At 39.0% G+C, this 20,166-nt stretch overlaps 1 protein-coding gene across 3 annotated transcripts in view; it reads right to left on the reverse strand.

Moving 5' to 3' along the window:
- The window catches only part of RNF38 (ring finger protein 38), a 114,286-nt gene that overhangs the window by 51,781 nt on the left and 42,339 nt on the right, over positions 1 to 20,166 (reverse strand). For 2 of the 3 annotated variants that reach the window (XM_063181466.1, XM_063181468.1), the window contains exon 2: positions 7,886 to 7,956. In XM_063181466.1, the coding sequence (XP_063037536.1) occupies positions 7,886 to 7,956 (71 nt within the window). Of the gene's footprint in view, positions 1 to 2,474; positions 2,516 to 7,885; positions 7,957 to 20,166 lie in introns of those variants that run through there. The other variant, XM_063181469.1, reaches the window with a different exon arrangement.

The raw sequence follows: 20,166 nt of genomic DNA on the forward strand, positions 1-20,166 counted from the left end.
CAAACAAGTTTCCTTATCTTTAAAGAACTTATTAAAAGAGGAATCTACCCACTCCCACGCGAAGCTGAAGAGTAAAAAATATTAAAACCATCCTGTTAAATCACAGATGTCATCATGTTGTGCCCACAGCAGAATTTAAATATTCTGTATTAGATAATTTAACTTGATATAAATTCTTACATAGAAAAGGAAACCACAAGTTCTACTTCCATATGAACTGATTAATTCAAGCCTGTATCTTCTTCCACAAGTTTTAAGAATCACTCTTCCCACAGGCAAAACAACTTTCTGACTAAAATTAGGAAAAAAGAAGTTCTATACACTTCCTCTACCCTTATTTCCACCTTTCCCATCCTTCTGAAGCAAGGTGGGGATGGTAAAATAACACAAAGACTACCTGAGAACATTGTAACTCAAAGACCTGCTCTGTACAGATTCTCATTAGATCCCCAGCGATTCAGACCATGTAGTCTCTACAAACAAAGACGTATGACAAATCTGACTTATGACAAGACCAGTTTCATAGTACAAGACTACAATTCAACAGCAGGCAGATCTGAAGAAGTAACTTCCCTCCCTCACCACACAATTTTTATATTTTAGGAAGATGTTACATAAAAACCATCACAACTCTTAAAGACTTTTTAAGCAAAAAGTTGAAAAAATAATTTGACTTCCTCAACAGTCCACTTTAAATCATAAAAATTATCTCTTATTATAATGTCAGTAAGCCATATTAAAAAAACATATTTAGAACAGCTGATACATAAACCTGACAAATCACAACAGTAAGTGATTCAACTAATGTAAGCTTCTGAGCCAAATCCTTGTATTTCAGAAGTCAATTATATACTGTTACTTCAACACCAGTGCAGGTACAAAGCAAGGACTTAACAACATGCAACTTCAATTCAGTATTTAGTATACTTTGGTTAATTATAAAAACCCCACAAAGTGAACCAGGTAAGAATCAAATGAAGTTTAACCTACTCTGTAAATCCATGAGATAACAAAGTAAGATTTACAAAGGAGATCATTAAATCTTTACTTTTTAAGACCCTTTTATTTACATACAATTTTTCACAATTGACACTTTTCACAAGTAGCATAACTCCAAGTTACAATTCCCTGAAAACTTTCTTCACATGTTACTCTATGTATGCATATAGTTCATTTTTGCCCAGAGATTTGGTGAGTAAGGATTATGAACTATCACCAGCCATGAAACCTGCCACAAAACCTATCCGCTCTTCCATCTCAGACTTCATAGTCTAATGACTGCACCTTCCCTTCTCTTACTTCACACATTAGTATCCCAAAGGAGTTTTTTCTTCTCTCAGAGCAATGAGTCTCTAATACCACAGCCACAATACCCCTTTGAAGGTAAGAAAGGTAATGTTATATAATGCTGCAAAGCAGTTAAGGAGTCTGTTGGGTCAGCAGACAGCAAGATCCCCAGGATGTGGATAAATAGCATGAAACTGGCACATGAAACCAAAGCAGTTGCTTCAGTGAATGACATTTAAGAACAAGCACACCATCAGCAACATCGAATTAAATATTATTGTAATTCAGTACTTGAATATGGCAGACTTCTATTAATCCTGTTCATCTTACCATTCTGCTTGACCCACTCCACATGTGAAGAACTTACCAGAAAATACAGGTCTGCTTCAAATACCACCCTCAAAAATCTCTTTTAAAATGCAAATACTATACATTCATAAACATTGTCATGACTTCCAGTTCAATGAACTTCTGTGTAAATAATAACTAAGCTACTTGCTCTGAACAGTTACAATTTGAAATGGGTGCCCCCACTTAAGATCTCAATGTACAGGACGTTTAAAAACACACTTCGTAAGGATAAAAGATGTAACTTTACAGTTCAAGCATTAAAAAGAAAGAAATTCCGTTTGTGTTGCTTAGGAATTAAGTGACGTGCACTAAAAAAATACCGAATGCCCTAACATTTATGCTTGCTAAATCAGTGTTCCCTTCAACAGCTGTTCTTTCGAGTAATTTAAGAGGATTACAGACACCTAGAGACGTCATTTTACTACACGGATGGGAGGACGTTCAGTGCTTCAGAAACACTTGCTACCGCCTTGCACATTAACCTGCCTGTCCTGAAGACAGCACACAGCAGTTCAGTCCCAGAAAGCCGGGTAATTTTCAGGTTCCAATTCTGCCTTTTGCCAAAGCAGATAAAACAGCTTTAACAACGCCAGACAATTACACCCCTTCCCGAGCTCTCGTCCACCTCGCGGGCCGCCCACGTGGAAGGAGCTCGGGCTCCCCGTCGGCCCACGCCACACGGCCTCCTTCACCCTCTACCTGTACGGGGGGCGGCCGGCGCCGCCGGGACATCGCGCCTTCCCCCGCCCGGCTGACGAGCCGCGGGCACCGGGCGGCGCCGCCGAGGCCCCGCCCCCCGCCGCTCCCCGCGCCGGCACCTGCGGCCCCGCCGGTACCTGCGGCCCCGCCGCCTCGGCCGCGGCTCCCGCGGGGCTGCCCCGCCTCAACCTCGGGGCCGCCGCGGCCGCCCCGGGCCGGGCCCGACCCTTCCGCCAGCGCTTCCGGGAGCGCGGCCCCCGCCCCCCGGGCTGGTGACATCATTCCCCGCTGGCCGGTGACGTCACACCACGGCCGGCGCGAGGCGTTCTTTGTCTGCGCCCGGTGCGGCCGCGGGCCCAACGCGCCTGCGCGCCGCGGTGACGGCACGGCCCCCCCGCCCGGCCCCGTTTTAGTTTCGGTTTCACAGGATCGAGAGCGGAGAGCGCCGGGAGAGACCTCCGAGACCAGGCTGGGGCCGATCTTCATCTTGCCAACCAGACCGTGGCAATGGGTGCCACGTCCAGTGTTTCCTTAAACATCTTCCGCGACGGCGACCCCAGCGCCTCCCCGGGCAGCCCGTTCCAGTGACTGACCACCCGCTGAAGAAATCCTTCCTCACGTCCAGGCCGAGGCCTTGAGCTTGAGGCCGCCTCCGCTTCTGTCGATTGAGGAGACCGACCCTCACCTAACTCTCGAGAGTCACTGGATAAACAGGATTTGCTGACGGTGCCACACGGGTGCCGGCTCGGGATGCAGCCCTGATCAGCAAAGGCAGCAAACGGAGCCTCACTGAACTGATTTACTCGAGCTGTTCCCCTCAAATAATATACTACCGCCTTACTTTTCACCTTTCCAACCTCCCTACACTCTCTACCTCAGCGTAATTAAAGTTTTTTCCCAACTCTAAACCAGGAAAACAAACATCTGCTGTAGGTATAAAGAACTAACGTTCTAAAGGAGATGACTCACTAGGCATGAAAGTGGTTGAAAACTGGTAAATGACATCCTTGCAGCTGCCAAAAGTGAAATGAAAAAGGCATAAAGCTGCTCCATAAACACAGACAGAATGAACTGGGACTAAGTGTGTGTGGGCATGCGGATGTGACAGCAATACACCACATGAAAAATGAATCTGACCTAATTGGACAAGAAAATTTTCCAGTTTTGAAATTGGAGGGGACAATAGAAATTCCTCCTGATTATTCCCATTTTTCTATGTACTGCCCCTCATACATTCCCCACAAGAGGTGCATGTGGTCCTATATAATACATCATATACAAATAAATGTGATGGGTCCTCCAGATACCTGAATTCGTTAATCACTTTTTGTTCAACTATATGTGAATTTCGTAGGCTGCACCATCCAAAGTGGAACAGAAAGCTGCTAATTTTTACTTTAGGATTAGAACTTAAAAATACTTTCCTTCTTGTGAAAACATCTTTTTAATGAGTTGACAGGCCTCTTTATTACAGACTGAGTAGCTCACATCCATGACAATTTTGTTAAGACAGGCCAATGGGAGGAAGTCGATAGAAGCACAGAATTGTTAGGGTTAGAAGGGACCTCTGGAGATCATCCCATCCTATTCCCCTGTCAGGGCAGGGCGACCTCACGCAGGTGACACAAAATGTGTGTGGAAGATGCACCAACTATAGCTAGGAAATTTAAAGGTTAGAAATACTAAAATAAATTATGTAGCTATGTATTTCAGTCAAAAGTATTAAAAAGAAAAAAAAATTCTTTACATGCTGTGAAAGTAAAATAAATTACAATAAGCTAAAAAGGAGAAAAATAAAGTATAATTACCAACCCCTTAGTACTTGAAAAAAAATTCCAGAGGATTTTTTCCCAGAAATTTCCCTGGAAAAAATTCCAGTGATTTTTTTTTTTTTTTTGTCATTACTACTAGGTGGCCAATCTGGTTTTTAACTGTATGGAATAGGTAACTTGATGAGATCTGTGAAAAGGGATGTTGCAAGAGTAGTTAAGGGTTGCATCTTTGTATTTTCTTTTCAAAATGAGTCAGCGTTCTTTAACAGAAGCACACCACTGATGAAACAGCCACCCAAGGGACAAAAAAGTATTTTAAAAGCTAAATAAACTTGGTATAATTGAAAGCCTCTGCAGGATGATATACTTGCAGAGTATATGGAGATATATCTCTAACCCTAGTAGGAATCCACTGCTTGACCATTAAAGTGATATACTAAGGAATACCAGTTCCTTCTTACAAGTATCTTTCCCTAAATGCTGTGCTCAATAAAGAGACTTATTCAGTTTTTATTTAATATTTCTACTTTAAAGCAAAAATCAAAGAAATGAAAAACATGAAAAAACAGTGCCCTGACTCACGCACTGAGGTTTAAAAGCTCCCACCACCAAAGCAACAATTATTTTAAAATAAATTTTAATTCTATTCACTTTACTACACCAAATAAAATGGGAAATGTATTTTATACTTATGCTATATTAGATTTCTTTGTAATACAAGAAGCACTGCCTTTGACGCTACAAAATGAGACAAGTTCACTTAATGCAGTGAGTCCACACATGAAAAATCTTACACTTTGGTTTTCTGCTGATGTCACTGAACATGAATTCAAGATTCTCATGTGCCAAGTCAACAAAATCAAGTAATTGGACTGGAAGCCTGGGAATTGTTTTCATTAAGATTGCAACATTCTTTTAGCATGTGTGGTGTGGAACTTTTCTCATGCTGTTGTACAGAAAATGACATCTAGGCCTGTGGAGAAAATACTGTAAAATATGTGTGGATTACCAGTCAAATACTAACCTTTACATTTCTTCTAAAATGCAAAAACTGGTTCTGCACAATCAGGCAAAAAGTAGTAAATTACTTTGCTGAAATATGCCTGTTGACTAATCAAATGCATGTCAAACTATTTTAAATGCATGCTTTTCATAAAGTTTCCAGAATGAATATGAAAAGCCCCAACAATTAATACATTTGTAGAAAAATTTATTAAATCCAGCATTTAGTATAATTTAAATTATATTCATACCAAAATGAATAGGTGGTATCTCTCAGTAATAGCAGAATAAATCAGAACCTGATTTTCAAAGTAATTCACAGTGGAAACTGTGACCAAAACTAACACAAGAATATAGGCATATGTGAATACAAGCAAGGAGTGAGAGGGGATTGCAACTGTGCCCTAGCACAGGCTACTTTAAGGAAGCATTACTTATGATTTAAAAAAAGTCTATCCATATACACAAATCCTTTGGAAAAAAACCAACAAGCCCCAATCAGTGGGCATACAAAGGGCAGTGACCAAAAGCTCAGAGTCCCAATGGACATCAGTGCCAAGTTGTGTCCCACAGGGATCTGTACCAGGACCAGTGTTATTCAATACTTTTATTAGTGAAACAGATGAAAGGATTGAGTGCACCCTCATCAAATTTAGGGATGACACCAAGGTGATGTGGTTGACACTCCTGAAAGACAGGATGCCATCCAGAGAGATCTGCACAAGAGGATGGTTCATTGTTTCTCCAAACAAGTGACTATTTTAATCAAGGAATCAACTAGAATTTCCTACAAAATCCATGTCAGACAGCTTCACATATTCTTACAGAAAAATCAAAACCCTTACCAAATAAACCTGACACCTGAGGGAAAAACGTGTCTCTTAAAGAGAGCCAAAACCACATTCTTTCTGCTTTTTATACTGGTCCTACTTAACTAAAGTTTATAGTTGGAAGTTCTTTCTCAATTGGTGCAGAATCAACCCTGAGGAGAAAGACTGTTTTCTTCCACCATCTCTAAATATGCAAAAAATAACATTTGGCCTAATTCCTCTATTAATATGGAGGCAGGTGGTGTGCCAAACCACTCCCCTGAAATTTATACCAGGCAAGCTGCCACACCCTTTCCTATTCCCCTGCCCCCAAACCAGTGAAGCAACTATCAAACAGATTTTCCATCAAGATTTAAACAAGCTTTAATTGCCTTGATGTGACATAAAACTAAGGAAAGGCAATCAGTGTAACACAAGAAGTGGTATTCCATGTAATGACTCACAAAAGGAAAATGGTTAGGTTGGTGCACTAGGATGGCTCTGAAATGAAATTTCCCCCACCCCATTCCTCATCCAAGAATCTTCCAGTGCAGAGTATACAAGGCCCAAAAAACAAAGCAGTAAATACTGTTGAATATAGCTAGCCAGATTATGAAGTGGAAATTTAAAATAATGTTAGCCATGCTCTAGATAGCATGTTTGATCAGTATCTGTAGGATGAACCAGTAACCAAATCTAGGGTGGTACCTAAAAATAAAATTAAACTAAAACACTAAACCATACCAAAAAAAAAAACCCCCAAAAACCAACCCAACAAGAAACAAATACACACGCTCTAAATAAAAAAACAAACAAAATCTTGAACAAACAAACAAAAAAAAATAAAACCAACAAAAAACACCCAAAAAACCCACACAAACAAAAAAAAAAACCCCTAAAACACCCACAAAGAAAACAAAGAAACAAACAAAACACTCCCCATAAAACCAGAGGAAGGAAAGTGAGAGAGAAAAAAAAAGACAGTAAGGGAGTAGAACAGTAAAAGAAGCTCTTTCTGAAAACAACTCTAGCTCTACAATAAGCTGGAACAACTATATAATTAACTTCTTCCAGAGTTTCAAAGCACAATTATTAGTGTACTTATTAAGGCAGTGCCCCATAGGTTTTTTCATTTCCCAAGAAAAATGATTTAGAATTTGACCAATACCCACCACTTCCCAGACATGTCAAGCCAAGAAGTTAGTTTACTATGAACGTGTCATACATGCCTACAGTGTAAGATACATTATATGTTGAACTAAAGTTAATCAATTTGCAGTATTTACAGACAATAAAACTTAAGGTAAAACCATCAACATCCCGTTTCACAAGGAGTTCAATGTCAAAACTACTCTTTTCTGCATGCCACACTTACAGTAGTGATCCAAGTACCACTGAACATTTAATACACAGTACTCTACTGACTCCCAAGCAAACTAATCTGCAAATATGCCAGAAAGGGTTAGGGAAACACATGCACACTACTAGACAGGTTGCTATTTTGAAGGTGCACGACAGAACAGAAGTCCTAACATGTAAAAGCTTCAATTCTCAATTCAAAAAGAGAAAAATACGGCTACTGTGAAAAAAAAAACAAAACAAAACAAAACAAAAAGCTTTGAACACTTAGCTAGGCTCTAATCTCTAAAGTCAGAAGAAACAAGACATACTACCTTATCTAGAAATTGGCAAAGCCATTGCCATTATTTATTAACTGAGGGTCAATATGGCAAAGAATACAAGCAAAAATAAAAATACAGTACTAAAGACAAATTTCTCATTAACTGTCTAAAAGATTGTCTGGAGAAAAATATGTACCTTACTATGATAGAGATAGTTCAAAAAGTAACTCTGAAAACTGACTGCTATATCTGCAAAACAATAATGTTTGTGTAGTAAAAGCAATATATAAAAACCCTCCAATGCATATTCATCTTGTGAATTAAACATTCACATAAATCTCACCTTGTCACTGTCATCAGTACAAATGTGATCTTGATGGATTGTGTGGCATTGAAACGCTGTACCAATACTACCTGGAAAACAAGGAGGGAAGGGAGAAAAAAAATAACTAAAATGATAACCCAAATTCTGTGAACACTAAAAATAAAGGTAAATATAGCAAACTTTCTTTTCTCAAGATTTAGTTCTCAAGAAACAGCTAGGTTTGATAACAGAACAAGCATCAGAGACATTTTATAAGTGTGCCAATGTCTTCACATATATTTTTTAAGAATTTTAAACAGAATTAAATTATAGCTAGCTCATCAATCCAAAACAAACAAATGCACTAAAGTACATACAGGCATATAAAAATAAGGAGAAGCTATGCAATTCAAGTTCATATACTGTACTACCTGGTAACCACAAACCAGCAGCCTCATTCCAGCAATACATTAAGACTAAAAGAGGAGAATTCCAAGGTCAAAGTTTTAATTGTGTACAATTTTCTTGTAGTGGAATTTCTGCCTGCTTAATGTTTCTATACAAGTTTCTTTAAGCCTAGGAACAAAAGGGACAGTACACCCCTACAAAGGCTTACTCCAGTCCTGAGACTTCTGTCCAAAGAATATATGAAAATATTTCACAAAGCTTCTTTCTGACTTACCACTTCAGAAAAAATATTATTTTGCAATAGGAGTCATTGTACTGGCTTGAACAACAGTAATGCATGATCATACTGTGTATTTTTTGTAGGAAGAGAAGGCAAAGAAGAAATCACTATACAGTTGAAGTTTCAAGGTGAAAAGGGAAAAAAGAACTAGTTTTAAACTGTTCGAAATATGCAGTGCTCCCCTCCCACTTGATTTAGACTTAAGCAAACTGCAAGTGTTTCACTATAAGCACTCCACATGTTTTCTTGAACTGGAATCCGTTCAAGCTCAAAAGCAAAGCAAGCTACAAAACTTAAGAGAACACAGTGTTAAAGGTAAAGCTTGATACCTTTCTGACCATTACACCAGAGGCAGAATTGATGTAAAATACAACTTTTTGAATTGGTCTAAAATAAGGAAATAGCCAACAAAAAATAGGTAAATTCAGCCAAATTACAAAAATTACACATAAACTTGTTTCAGGCATCCATGCATGTGGATAATGAAAGGAATTTCAAGAGGTTAAATTCCTAAGACTTACTCTCTAACAAATTAAAATTCATAAATGTGGACCTTGCATTACAGGCTATATTATGTACTTTACAGACAGGCTTTTCACAAACCGTGATCGCATGCACCATCATGATGATAAGCTGACTTTGTTCTAGCTATAACAAATACCAGCAGAAGCAACATAGCTCCAGTAGCAGAGCTTCCAGTTAGTTAATGCAACATAATACACCAGGGCAGCTCATCAGTTTTCATGATGCTATACCTTAAATTCTAACAATATTCACATTATCAAAAAAAAATTCTAGCTTGGGTTTTATCTGCATATTTCAGTCAAACTCAACTATTTTGCAGTTAGCAGAGAACCTGCTAACCAATTGCTTTTTTTTCCTCTTAGGGATTTTCATGGCCTTTATGACATATTTGTTTCATTTGCAGTCAACTAATACCCTACAGTACAATAACAAAATATAAGACACAATCCCTAACTGCAAGAAATGAAGGCATTACACACATCCTGGCTGCTTTGCACCAGTGAGCTGGCTGACCTCACCAACAGCCTCACCAAAAGCTGCCTTTGGAAAAGGGTTTACATCAAAGATAGCATTGATAGTACAGTCCCTTGAATGGGCCAGCAGAGGTAACAGATCTGAAGACAGTGACACAGCAGACTACCACCTAAAGGCTCTGCTTCATGACAGTGCAATCTGTAATGTTGAGTTCAATGGTCAGGAAAGTCCTGTAGGACTTCTCTGATCTTAAAAATATTTTTTACATTTATACGCATAAAATATAAAAGCAGTTTTTAATAACTGAGTTATGTTTTTACAGCATTGTCTTTCTGACTGATTGCACTGAGACAAACCTGAAGACAGGTTAATCACATTTCACCTACCTGCAAGGAAGATCACAGTCAGAATCTCAAAAGATGAACTCAGCAGCTCTCTAGTCTGTGCCAAAGACTTTTCAATTGTTGTTTAACTGTTAGAGATGCCCAAGGACTGAAAGGAACAAAAGCCAATTTGCATTGCACCGACTGCAGGGAGTAAATACAAACTCCATTAAACTGCCTTCATATCCCCAAATTGACAGGAATTTCAGACCAACTCAAGACCAACTGCAGTCCAGGGCTAGCTTACCCTAGGGTTACTACAATCAAAGCTTTAATTCTGACTGAAGAATTATCTCTGCAAAGCTGACTGAGAGTGGGGAAAATGCCATCAAGACTCCTATGTAAGGAGCAGAACACAGCACACAGGCCACTGCCCACAGCACCTTCCCAAATACACTTCCTTGCTACTGTGTTCAGGAGATGCAACTATGAGGTCTAATGCCCATCATTTTCTCAAACCTAATCCTAATTTGAACTTCCTCTCTCCCACAAAGCAATTTCCATGCTGGGCAAGTAACAGGGCACTTTGTAACAGTCAGCTGGTTTTCTCAGACTCACAGCTTCCAATACCTGGGTGATAAAAGAGTACCCTCAATTTATGCTGAGACACCACCAAAACACAGCAGGCATATGTGAAACATCAGATCAGGCATCCCTTCACCATTACCAGTATCAGACAGGGTAGAGAGTAATGCGCTTCAATTGATGCACTATGTGTATATATATATATATATATATATATATATATATATATATATATATAACTTCTTTAAACACAGTTAAATTCTTTTGCATACCCTTCTTCAAATAAAGTGAGATACCAGCTTAGTACTATGACTTGCCCTCCAGGAAAAATATCCATTCTTTTGGAACAGGCAAGAAAGAAAGACTGCTACACCTCCCAGTTACCATAGGAAAGGGGCTTTTTTTTTTTTCTAAACTCCCACATTAAACTGAACAGCAAAAAGAATCTTCAGAATTTCATGGTTCTGTCTAACTTCTGCATTGTAATAAAGAGAATCAGTATCAGGTTTGAAAGGCCAGTGTCATGCTTGCCAATTTAAACCATCCAAACACACACAATGCTGGTCCAAGGGAAAAAGAGATGTGAATTCAAATCTTTTAATTCAGAAACTTCAGTGCTACTGGAAGTATCTCACTGCTTAAGTGAATGATGCTGATTAATAAATTCACTGACTCTCCAGCATCAGTCTCATAGGAAATACCTATACTATTAAACCTACTTTATCTATAGAGGGAATCTCTTCAGTCTTACTAACTTGCATGAATCAGACAAGTTCTGGGCTAAGTGTTTGATTTGCAGACTAGAGTTTGGAAAGTAGGAAATGCATGGAAACAAAGTCTGAATTGGATCAACCTTAGACTCTTAATTAACTGCTCCCTTTAAAAAACCTGTGAGTTGAATGGCGTATATCTGGCGAGGTACAGCCTTGGATGGTTAGTCTATTTGAAAAGATACAAGGAAGGGAGGTTAAGTTATCTGTGATCTTCCTCAACTTCCAACAAAATAATGCAAACCACTTCTGCAGATTATTATAATGTACTAGTCAACAATGTTCCTGTACCTGTGGCATATTATTTAGATTTTAGAAGCACCTTCTAAACCAAGAACCTTTCAAACTGCAACAAAGAACTTACTTAATGGGGTAAACAGAATACTTTGCTCTTACGACAGAAAAGTTAGTGGTGAGTTCAATAAAAGATACAGCTACTGAGGTTGGTCAAGTAGGAACAAGGCTGCAAATTAAGTATATAATACTTTAAAACTTTTTTCTCTACGTGTGCAAATCTGACCACAAAGAAGAAACACGATACATTTATGCTAGCTGCATAAAATTCATACTAGGATTGCCATTGTTCCCCTCTTCCTTCCACTCCTTCTTTTATAAACTCCAACAAATTGAAATTCCCATGGATTTCCATCCACTTTACCTTAAGTTGATGAAAGAATCTATTACACTGTAGGAAGAGCTAATGTTTTCAGTTGCATGGTATGGGACACAACACTGATAATTTAAAGCAACTCCTCAGCATGGAGAATACCTATCTTAGGCGTTGTGATAAAACTCTGGAACACATTCTAGCCAGGAAGCAGCCTAAAGCCACTAAAGCAGAAAAAAAAAAGGTTAAATGCCTCCTGAGCTTCTCTCCTTCCTTTTCTCCTGCTTCTTCTACTTGTCAAGAAATCCATGCTCTTGTCAAACTGCAACCAGCATAGGTTTGCTGGTGTTTTCTGAGTTCTGGTGTCCCCTTCCATATCCTGACTGAGTCAACCTTACTTGTTTTCCCCACTGTAATTCTCAGCCAAGGAGTGCTGTCGTCAATTCCACACACCCAGTGAAAACTTAGATATCTAGTAATCATCAGGAAGCATGGTAACACTCTGCAAGAAAAGCTCTCTCAGCTTTTCTTTTTTCTGCAGCTATCAGAGAAACACACAGCATGCTTACTAACCAGCAAGAAAATGGGATGAAAATGACAAAACTGAGAGTTCAAAACAAAATCTGGGCCTACATTAATTGCATATATATATAAAGTGTATCTTCCAGTCAAACTTCTGACTGTATGACACCTCCAAGACACTTCTAGAGAAAAGGAGAGCAACCTAAAGGGTTCTTTGTATTTTAAAACCTTGATGTCTGACATATAACAATATCAGAGCTTAAAAAAAGAACAGATAAATTTACTTTAGTACAGCAAAAAGCCTGAATATGAGGCAGGCCTCAGCTTCATAAACTCATCTAAAAATCAGAACTGAAGAAAACTCATCTATAAATCAGAACTGAAGAAAGATCTTTTTACCTCAAGTTTCTGCTGTGTCTCTACAAGACGGCATAAACACTTTTACTTCAAGGAACATCTAATTTAAATTTACAGGTACAAACTGGACAGCTTACTCCAGGAACTGTCCACAAAATGACCCTTATAGCAGCCATCTGAATATAACCCCATCCACATACCATTTACCTTAGTGTTGAAAATGTTATATTATTTGGAAGTAGATATCAGTAGCTTGAATTGTTAGGATGCAAGCTGAACTTTATCTGAACTATAAGGCTATGTTATGTAAGTCAAAGATGTATTATAGTAAAACCTGGAGCTAAAAATCTGAACATTAATAATAGTTAGTAAAGAGAAACCCAGCAACTTAAATATTATTTTTAAATAAATAGTTAGAGTAGACAGCCCATAGATTGTGGTTTATGAACTGTAACAGCCATATTTCAACACGGACCATAAAACTGACAGAAACCCCCACCAAAACCAACCTAAGACCTAAGGCGTGAAGATGACCACAAGGCAACTACTTGGTAACAATGAACCGGCGAAGAGCAAGATCCCAGACCTTAACACTGCTATTTTTCCAGACTGTCACACAAGACATGCAATAAACTACCTAATGGAGATGAGAACAAAACTCATCTAAATTTCTTCAACACTATGCTTGCGAACACACTTATAATAAGGGCCCCCTCACCTCATACAAGGAAGTACTGTGGCCTAGCAGTTGCCTTTTTCCTTCTCCACTAACTTTAGCAGCTACATGTTTTTTTAGAGAAGAATGAGGATAACTACACTTCAGATGGCCTGGTAACCCACAGAGTCAACCAGATGGTTTCATCCCCTCCACAGCAGTCTGGCACAAGGAGAGAGGCCACTGCTTTGGCAGCCACCCAACTTCATCTTGCAAGGTCTAAATTCTGAAAATATTTGCATATTTTTAAGCTAAACGCATACCTGCAAAAAAAAAGAGTCACTTTCACACAATTAAGTGTCTGAAGGATTCAAATCACCAGCAACTTGCTTACCCACATACCCTACAGCTCGAGTATCAAGTACATCAAAAGATTTCTTCCTGAACTAATAGTGCAGCATTACCGAATAACCAAAGACTCAATAACCATGAAGTATTCTAAAATTTGAGGTTTCATATCTTTACAGTGCACATAGAAAGGCAAGGAATGTTTTCCGTAGGTTTATTGACAGCAGTGCTTTGCTCTGGGGATCATTTTCTCCGGCTTATTCAAGGAGCTGTTCAGCAAAAAATCATCTGGTGAAAAAATTTACAGCATCAATAAACCTTCAGGAAATCAGCTTAATGTAGAAATATTACTACACCCATAAACACAGTACCAATATTTTACTGGTGCTCTTAACACTCAAAAGTCAAGACATGAACTGTACCTGAAGAGGCTACACAGCCAAGCATCAACAAAATGTTAGCAAGGTGTTAAGTCTGGTTCCCAGTAGAAGGTCACAATTGGAGAAAAAGAACTATATAAATACAGCAAAAGTACTATTTGTGTCAGATAAGCTAATTTGACGATTCCCTATCTGTTACCTTTGTATCCTCCTATTTCTGATGAACTAAGTTCATAAAAATCACACTGTTTCCAGCTGTCTCGTGCAAGTGTCAAACATGAAAGACTGACAATAAATCAGGACCAGGAAATCATTTAAGAACTTTGCAACCAAAAAACCTGCATCAGATGACAGTTCAAGTCCACTGAGAAAATTCACTGCTCATTCATTAGGGTACAAACTAATTTCAAAGAATCATAGAGCCATTTGGATTTTAAGGAACCTTTAAATACCATCTAGTCTAGCTATCATTAGACCAGGTTGCTCAAAACACTGTTCAACCTGCCTTTAATACTTTCTGTGATGGAATTTCTATAACTTCTCCACAAAATCCACGCGGACAACCAGCTCCAGTGTTTCTCCACCCTCATTGTTAACTTTCTTCCTTCTATCCTCCTTATATTCCGAAATCTACCCTCTTTCCATTTAAAACCATAAAGACCACAGAGCTGGATGCAGTACAATAGATGGGGGTCTCAACAGAGTGCAGTAGAAGGAGCAGAATCATGTCTCTTGACCTGCTGGCCATGCTTCTCTTCCAACAGCTGAGGACATGGTTCTAAACTATGACTTGTAAACACACACTGCTGGCTCATGTGAATGTTAATCCACCAGTACACCCACAGTCTTTCTTTGCAAGGCTGCATTCAGTCAATTCATTCACCAGCCTCCATGGGAATGGGGAATCACACTCACCCAGGGTCAGGACCTTGCATTTGGCCTTGTTAAACCCTCTGAGGTTCACATGGCTCAATGCTGTCTAGCGATGGATGGCATCCCTTTCATCAAGCCTATCAACTGCACCACTCAGCATGGTGTCATCCACAAACTTGCTGAGGCTCTGCTCAATTATTTTATGCAATTGATTAAGGTATCAAAATGTACTTGTCCCAGTAGAGACCCCCAAGAGACACCAGTCATTACTGGTTTCCACTTGGATACTGTTGACTGTAACTCTGGGACACGGCCAGCCAACCTATCTCTTACCCATCACACAGTACATTCATCAGATCCTACTCCCTCCAAATCAGCAACAAGAACACTGTGTGGGACCATACTGTAGGCTTTGCAGAAGTCCAGGGAGATATCTGTAGCTCTTCCCTGGTCTACTGACACAGTCATGATTCCATCATAGAAGGCTGTGAGATTAGTCAGGCATGATTTGCCCTAGGTGAAGTGCTGCTGTCTCCAGGCACCTCCATGTCTTCCTTATGATTTGACATAGCTACCAGTAGCATCTGTTCTGATATTGCTGGGCACAGAGGTGAGGTTCACTGGTCAGTAATTTCAGGGCCCTTTTTTTTACCCTTTTAAAAAGGGTGTGTCCAGAAGAAAGCCTGAAGTGCCTATGGGATTATTGATTTTAGGTACATGAATCTCAACCACCTCAACTGCTCTAAGGACATACGAAAATAACACCTAATATATAAGCCAACTTTTGTGTGGGAAAGGGAACCATTTTCCAAAAACTGACTTGGTCCCACAATCAGTACATGTTTCTTAAGGGGTAATCTACCTGTACACTCTGCAGATTATTCCATGCTGCTGCAGACAAGATGTACAGATTCAGAAGAGATTACTCCCATGGACATGGCACTCAGGTACTTGAACCAAGTGAACAACACAATCACCAGTTCCTCCCCCTCTAAGCTCTCATTCTCTTTAGATCTTCTCTCATGACAAAATCATTCTGAGGTAATTTTCTGAAGAACTGACATAAATTTAAGTTTCAGCTTGAAATATATGACATTTGCAGCTAAAGCACAAAAACACACTTCCTCTTAACTGCTGTACTGCAGAACTCTTACAATACCCACCTAACAAAGAATACTTGAGACACAAAGCTTGATGCTTTAAAACACAGAGATTAAAGACAAGCAATGTTTTATTTTCCATTCTATTCTCCCCTGTGTACAGTAAGATTCACAGCTCTGGAGTTATCCCTGAGACATAAAAAAAACAATTAATAGTTCATTAACAAGCTAAAAGGAAACGCCCTTTCTGCATTAAAATCCTGCAAGAGAAGGACACTATTGCTAAGAAACTCTGAACAACGTCTCCAGTTTGTGGTGCCGATCTCTGTGGCTGCTTTGCTTAGTAGCTGTCACAGTTTCCTTGCTGTTCCCTAAAGGCTGTTTCATTAGGATTGCTTCTGTGCAAGTGTAGTCTAGTAAAGGATGCTCACAGCCTTCAATGCACAGTTACTGCCATTCCAGAGAAGAACGGTAACAGTCATTTATAGACAAAGAGTGTAGTGAAACTCATCACAGAAAATAGTACTGAAGGACCAAAATATAGCAGTGCCTTTTCATAAGGAGCCTCTCCTCAAGGACATTCAGTATCTACTTAGAAAGAAGGAAACTTTTTGCCTCTTCTTGTTGTGTTTCAAAAGGAGGCAAACAGCAGTACCATAAGCCCAAAAGGCATCCAAACACAGTTACTATAAAGCCTATGTAAACAGCTAGAAAAAGAGATAAAACAGGTATTTCAATAACTCAAGGCTGACTTTTACTGAAAGTAAATCAATTGTAGAACAAAGAATAAAACTGGCAAGCCACAAAGCATTTTAAAAAGATAAAATCTTTTAATCTTGTCCTGGAATTCAGTTTTCATCAACCACTGTGTGGGAGCTGAAGCAAGAGATGCAAATACCAAGCACAACTACATTACATTAAAGGCCCAGTATAAGCATAAAAGATCACACAGATATCCTCTATACTGTTCTATTTCCATCTTTATAGGATTTTGAATTACTGGTTTTGAAGATTCAGTTGTCTTGAATTTCTGTGCCTCCTGAATCGTAGTTATTTTTCAAATGCTACCTGAAATTTCAAGCATTTGTTCTTCTCTATTTGTAACTACATTATTAAACTGATTTTCTTGAATTCAATCTACTCTTGAGAATTTCATTTAGTCTCTAACAAATAAAAAACTGCTTACAAAAACTTTCTGGATGCAATCAATAAAGGCCTTTCTATGGCTTACATTTATTGATACCAACATAAACCAGCCATCATTACCACAAAAAAACTAAACAGGCATAGAAGCATAATATTAACTCTGAACCTTGTTACCCCCTGCCTGTTTCTTTATGGTATCACTTATGAAATTTAGCATTAATCTGCAGAAAGGCTGTGGTAGTTGTTTGGTTGGGGTTTTCAGTTTTGATCAGGTTTTCCTAATAACAGCCTTAAAGTTCCCATCCAGCCTACCCTGGAGAAGCGAATGCTTCAGTGGTAAAAATAACGTTGGTACTAATTCTTGTAGTCTTTAACACAGATAGCAAAGAACAATGTCAGTGTAATCCCAGAAACAAAGTTTTAAATGCACCTCAATTATTTATTCTTTTGTCTTTTTTTCCACTGTATATTCAATCTAACCATACAGCGAAGGGTAATAAAGAGGTATTTCCTACTTAGGAACTGAATTTGCAAATATCTGTTTGAAACAGAATTAATTCTGAAAGCATGGTTAAAGGTGCATGATCAAGCAACCTCTAGGAAATTGTTTCAAACAACACAGAGCCCAAGCTCCCTCCAAAGACAGCTTATTTAATGAAATGTGAAAACCTCAACACAATCAAAACTGGTCTAAGAGAGAATCCAGAGAAGTGAGTTTAACAGTGCTCTGTTAATGTGTATGAGCTCTCCACATCCCTCACCTCCCTGAAGCCCATTAAGTGCTTACAACTGCAACTTACATTAATAATCAGTAAGGAATTACTTGCCCCAACAAAATGAAAAAGTTAATTTACATTTGACAGGCCATGAAATAACTTTCTCTCTTCCTGTCTTTCTTGGTTTTGCTCCAATTAGTAAGCATTTGTCCCAGTCTTGTTTCAAAGAAAACCATGTTAACAATCAACACTTTATGTCTTTTTCTCATACATGCAGACTATAAGGCCATCAGAAGCCTGAGACACCACACCAACTTCTCAAAAACCTAATAGAAAATATTTAGCAATATTTCTGTCCCCTGAACAAAGCAAGCTATGAGAATAACATAGAAGTTACTTTGGAGGAAAAGAACAGAAGGTCAACAGAACTCCTCTTTTAACCTAGCGCTGCTTGTGGTAAATTATAATAGAGATTTTTTCCAGGCAACTTTCTCCGGGCAACAACAGACAGAACAAGAGGACACAGTCTCAAGCTGTGCCAAGGGAGATACAGGGTAGAATTAAGGAGGAAGTTTTTCACAGAAAGAGTGGTCAAATACTGGAATCATCTGCCCAGGGAGGTGGTGGAGTCACCATCCCTCAATGTGTTTAAAAAAAGACTGGATGTGGCACTTGCTGCCATGATCTAGTTGAGGTGTTAGAACATGGGTTGGACTTCATGATCCTAAAGGTCTCTTCCAACCTAGAAATTCTGTGATTCTGTGTTTTCAATCCCACAATATCACAGTTTTCCTCCCTTTCTGAATGTGTCCTGTCTCAAGCTGACAAGGCTTTTCTGAAGACAGAAACATTCTGAGGAACCTCAACTTGGTTTATCACAAGCAGCAGCATCATTATCATCAATAAGAAAAAGCTTCTGAGAAAATAAGAATAAAATTTGATATTTACATATCATCAAATGACAAATGTTTCTCTGAAAAAGCAGATTCTAAGTCTTTGGAGTAACATTCAGTAAGTAAATTACATTAAGTTTTACAGAATAACAATTCTGTGCTAATTCTGTCATGGGGAACTCTCTGCAACTTGTTTTTGTGTACTCTGGCTTTTAAAACCAAGATACACTACCGCTTACTATGTCCAATCTTGATATTCCTTTCCCAAGATGCCTAGGCATCTCCACAGCTCTCCCTCCCTGTCATCACCTATATCTCACTTGCCTTTGTCCACACTCTATGCTTATTTTCAAAACCTTTTTCTTCTGCACTGCCTATCCTGAGGAAGGATATCAACTGGTATATAATCCCAAGTTTTAGTTCTGGTGCAAATGTCAGAGACAGTTATCAGAGGCATAACCAACAGGTAAAACTACAAGTAATTCAGCCAGCAATCAGGTATGCAGAAAGCGTCAGGTTTCTTGCTTTCAGTTTCCAGCCCTTCAGAAATCTGGTTTCTATTTTGATGATTTTGAGTTTTAAAGGTTAATTTAAAAGGACATCCATAAGGAGAGTAAATCAGAACACTGGCATAATGTTCAGTGAACAGGAGGTCAAGCCTGTGTCAAGTTTGAAATCTGAAAGGCACATTAGGTAACGAGAAATTTTTCAGTGAAGAAGTACTCTGACAAACTTACAGTTAAAACCTTTGCTCCCTGTCCTGTCACTACAAGCCTTGGCAGTAAATCTCTGTTCATGCTTTTGAAAGGTCACAGTAAGGTTTTCCCAGACGACTTCTCCAGACTGAACAAGCCCAACTCTCAGGCTCTCCTCCAAGGAGAGGTGCTTCAGCCCCCTGATCATTTTTGTGGCTGACCTCTGGACCCATTTCAATAGGTCCATGCCTTTTGTTTATGGAGGTCCCCAGAACTGGGTGCAGAATTCCCACTGGGGTTCATAAGAGCAGAGAAGAGGGGCAAAATCACTTCAGGATACAGTTCACCTCTTGAGCCAAAATGCATTTCTCTCTGTCCTGGACCCTGGAGATTGCAGAATGTATCTTCTATAGTCCTCCCAAATTTAACACAGGAAAAATTCTTTAGTTTTTCCAGCAATACCAGCAGACAGAAAAACTCTTCTGAAAACAACCATATGCCCTAGGATAGAGGTGAAAACTTTCCAGGGTTAAATATGCTTATTTTTCAGTGTAAGAAGAACACCCACACTCCCCTATTGAGTATTTTTACCAAATAGGGCAACTTTTCACTATGGCTGGATCAGTCATTATCATAAGTCATTTATTGCACAACGTTGGCTTT

The sequence above is a fragment of the Melospiza melodia genome, chromosome Z (genome assembly GCF_035770615.1).
Source record: "Melospiza melodia melodia isolate bMelMel2 chromosome Z, bMelMel2.pri, whole genome shotgun sequence".
Classification (NCBI taxonomy): domain Eukaryota; kingdom Metazoa; phylum Chordata; class Aves; order Passeriformes; family Passerellidae; genus Melospiza; species Melospiza melodia.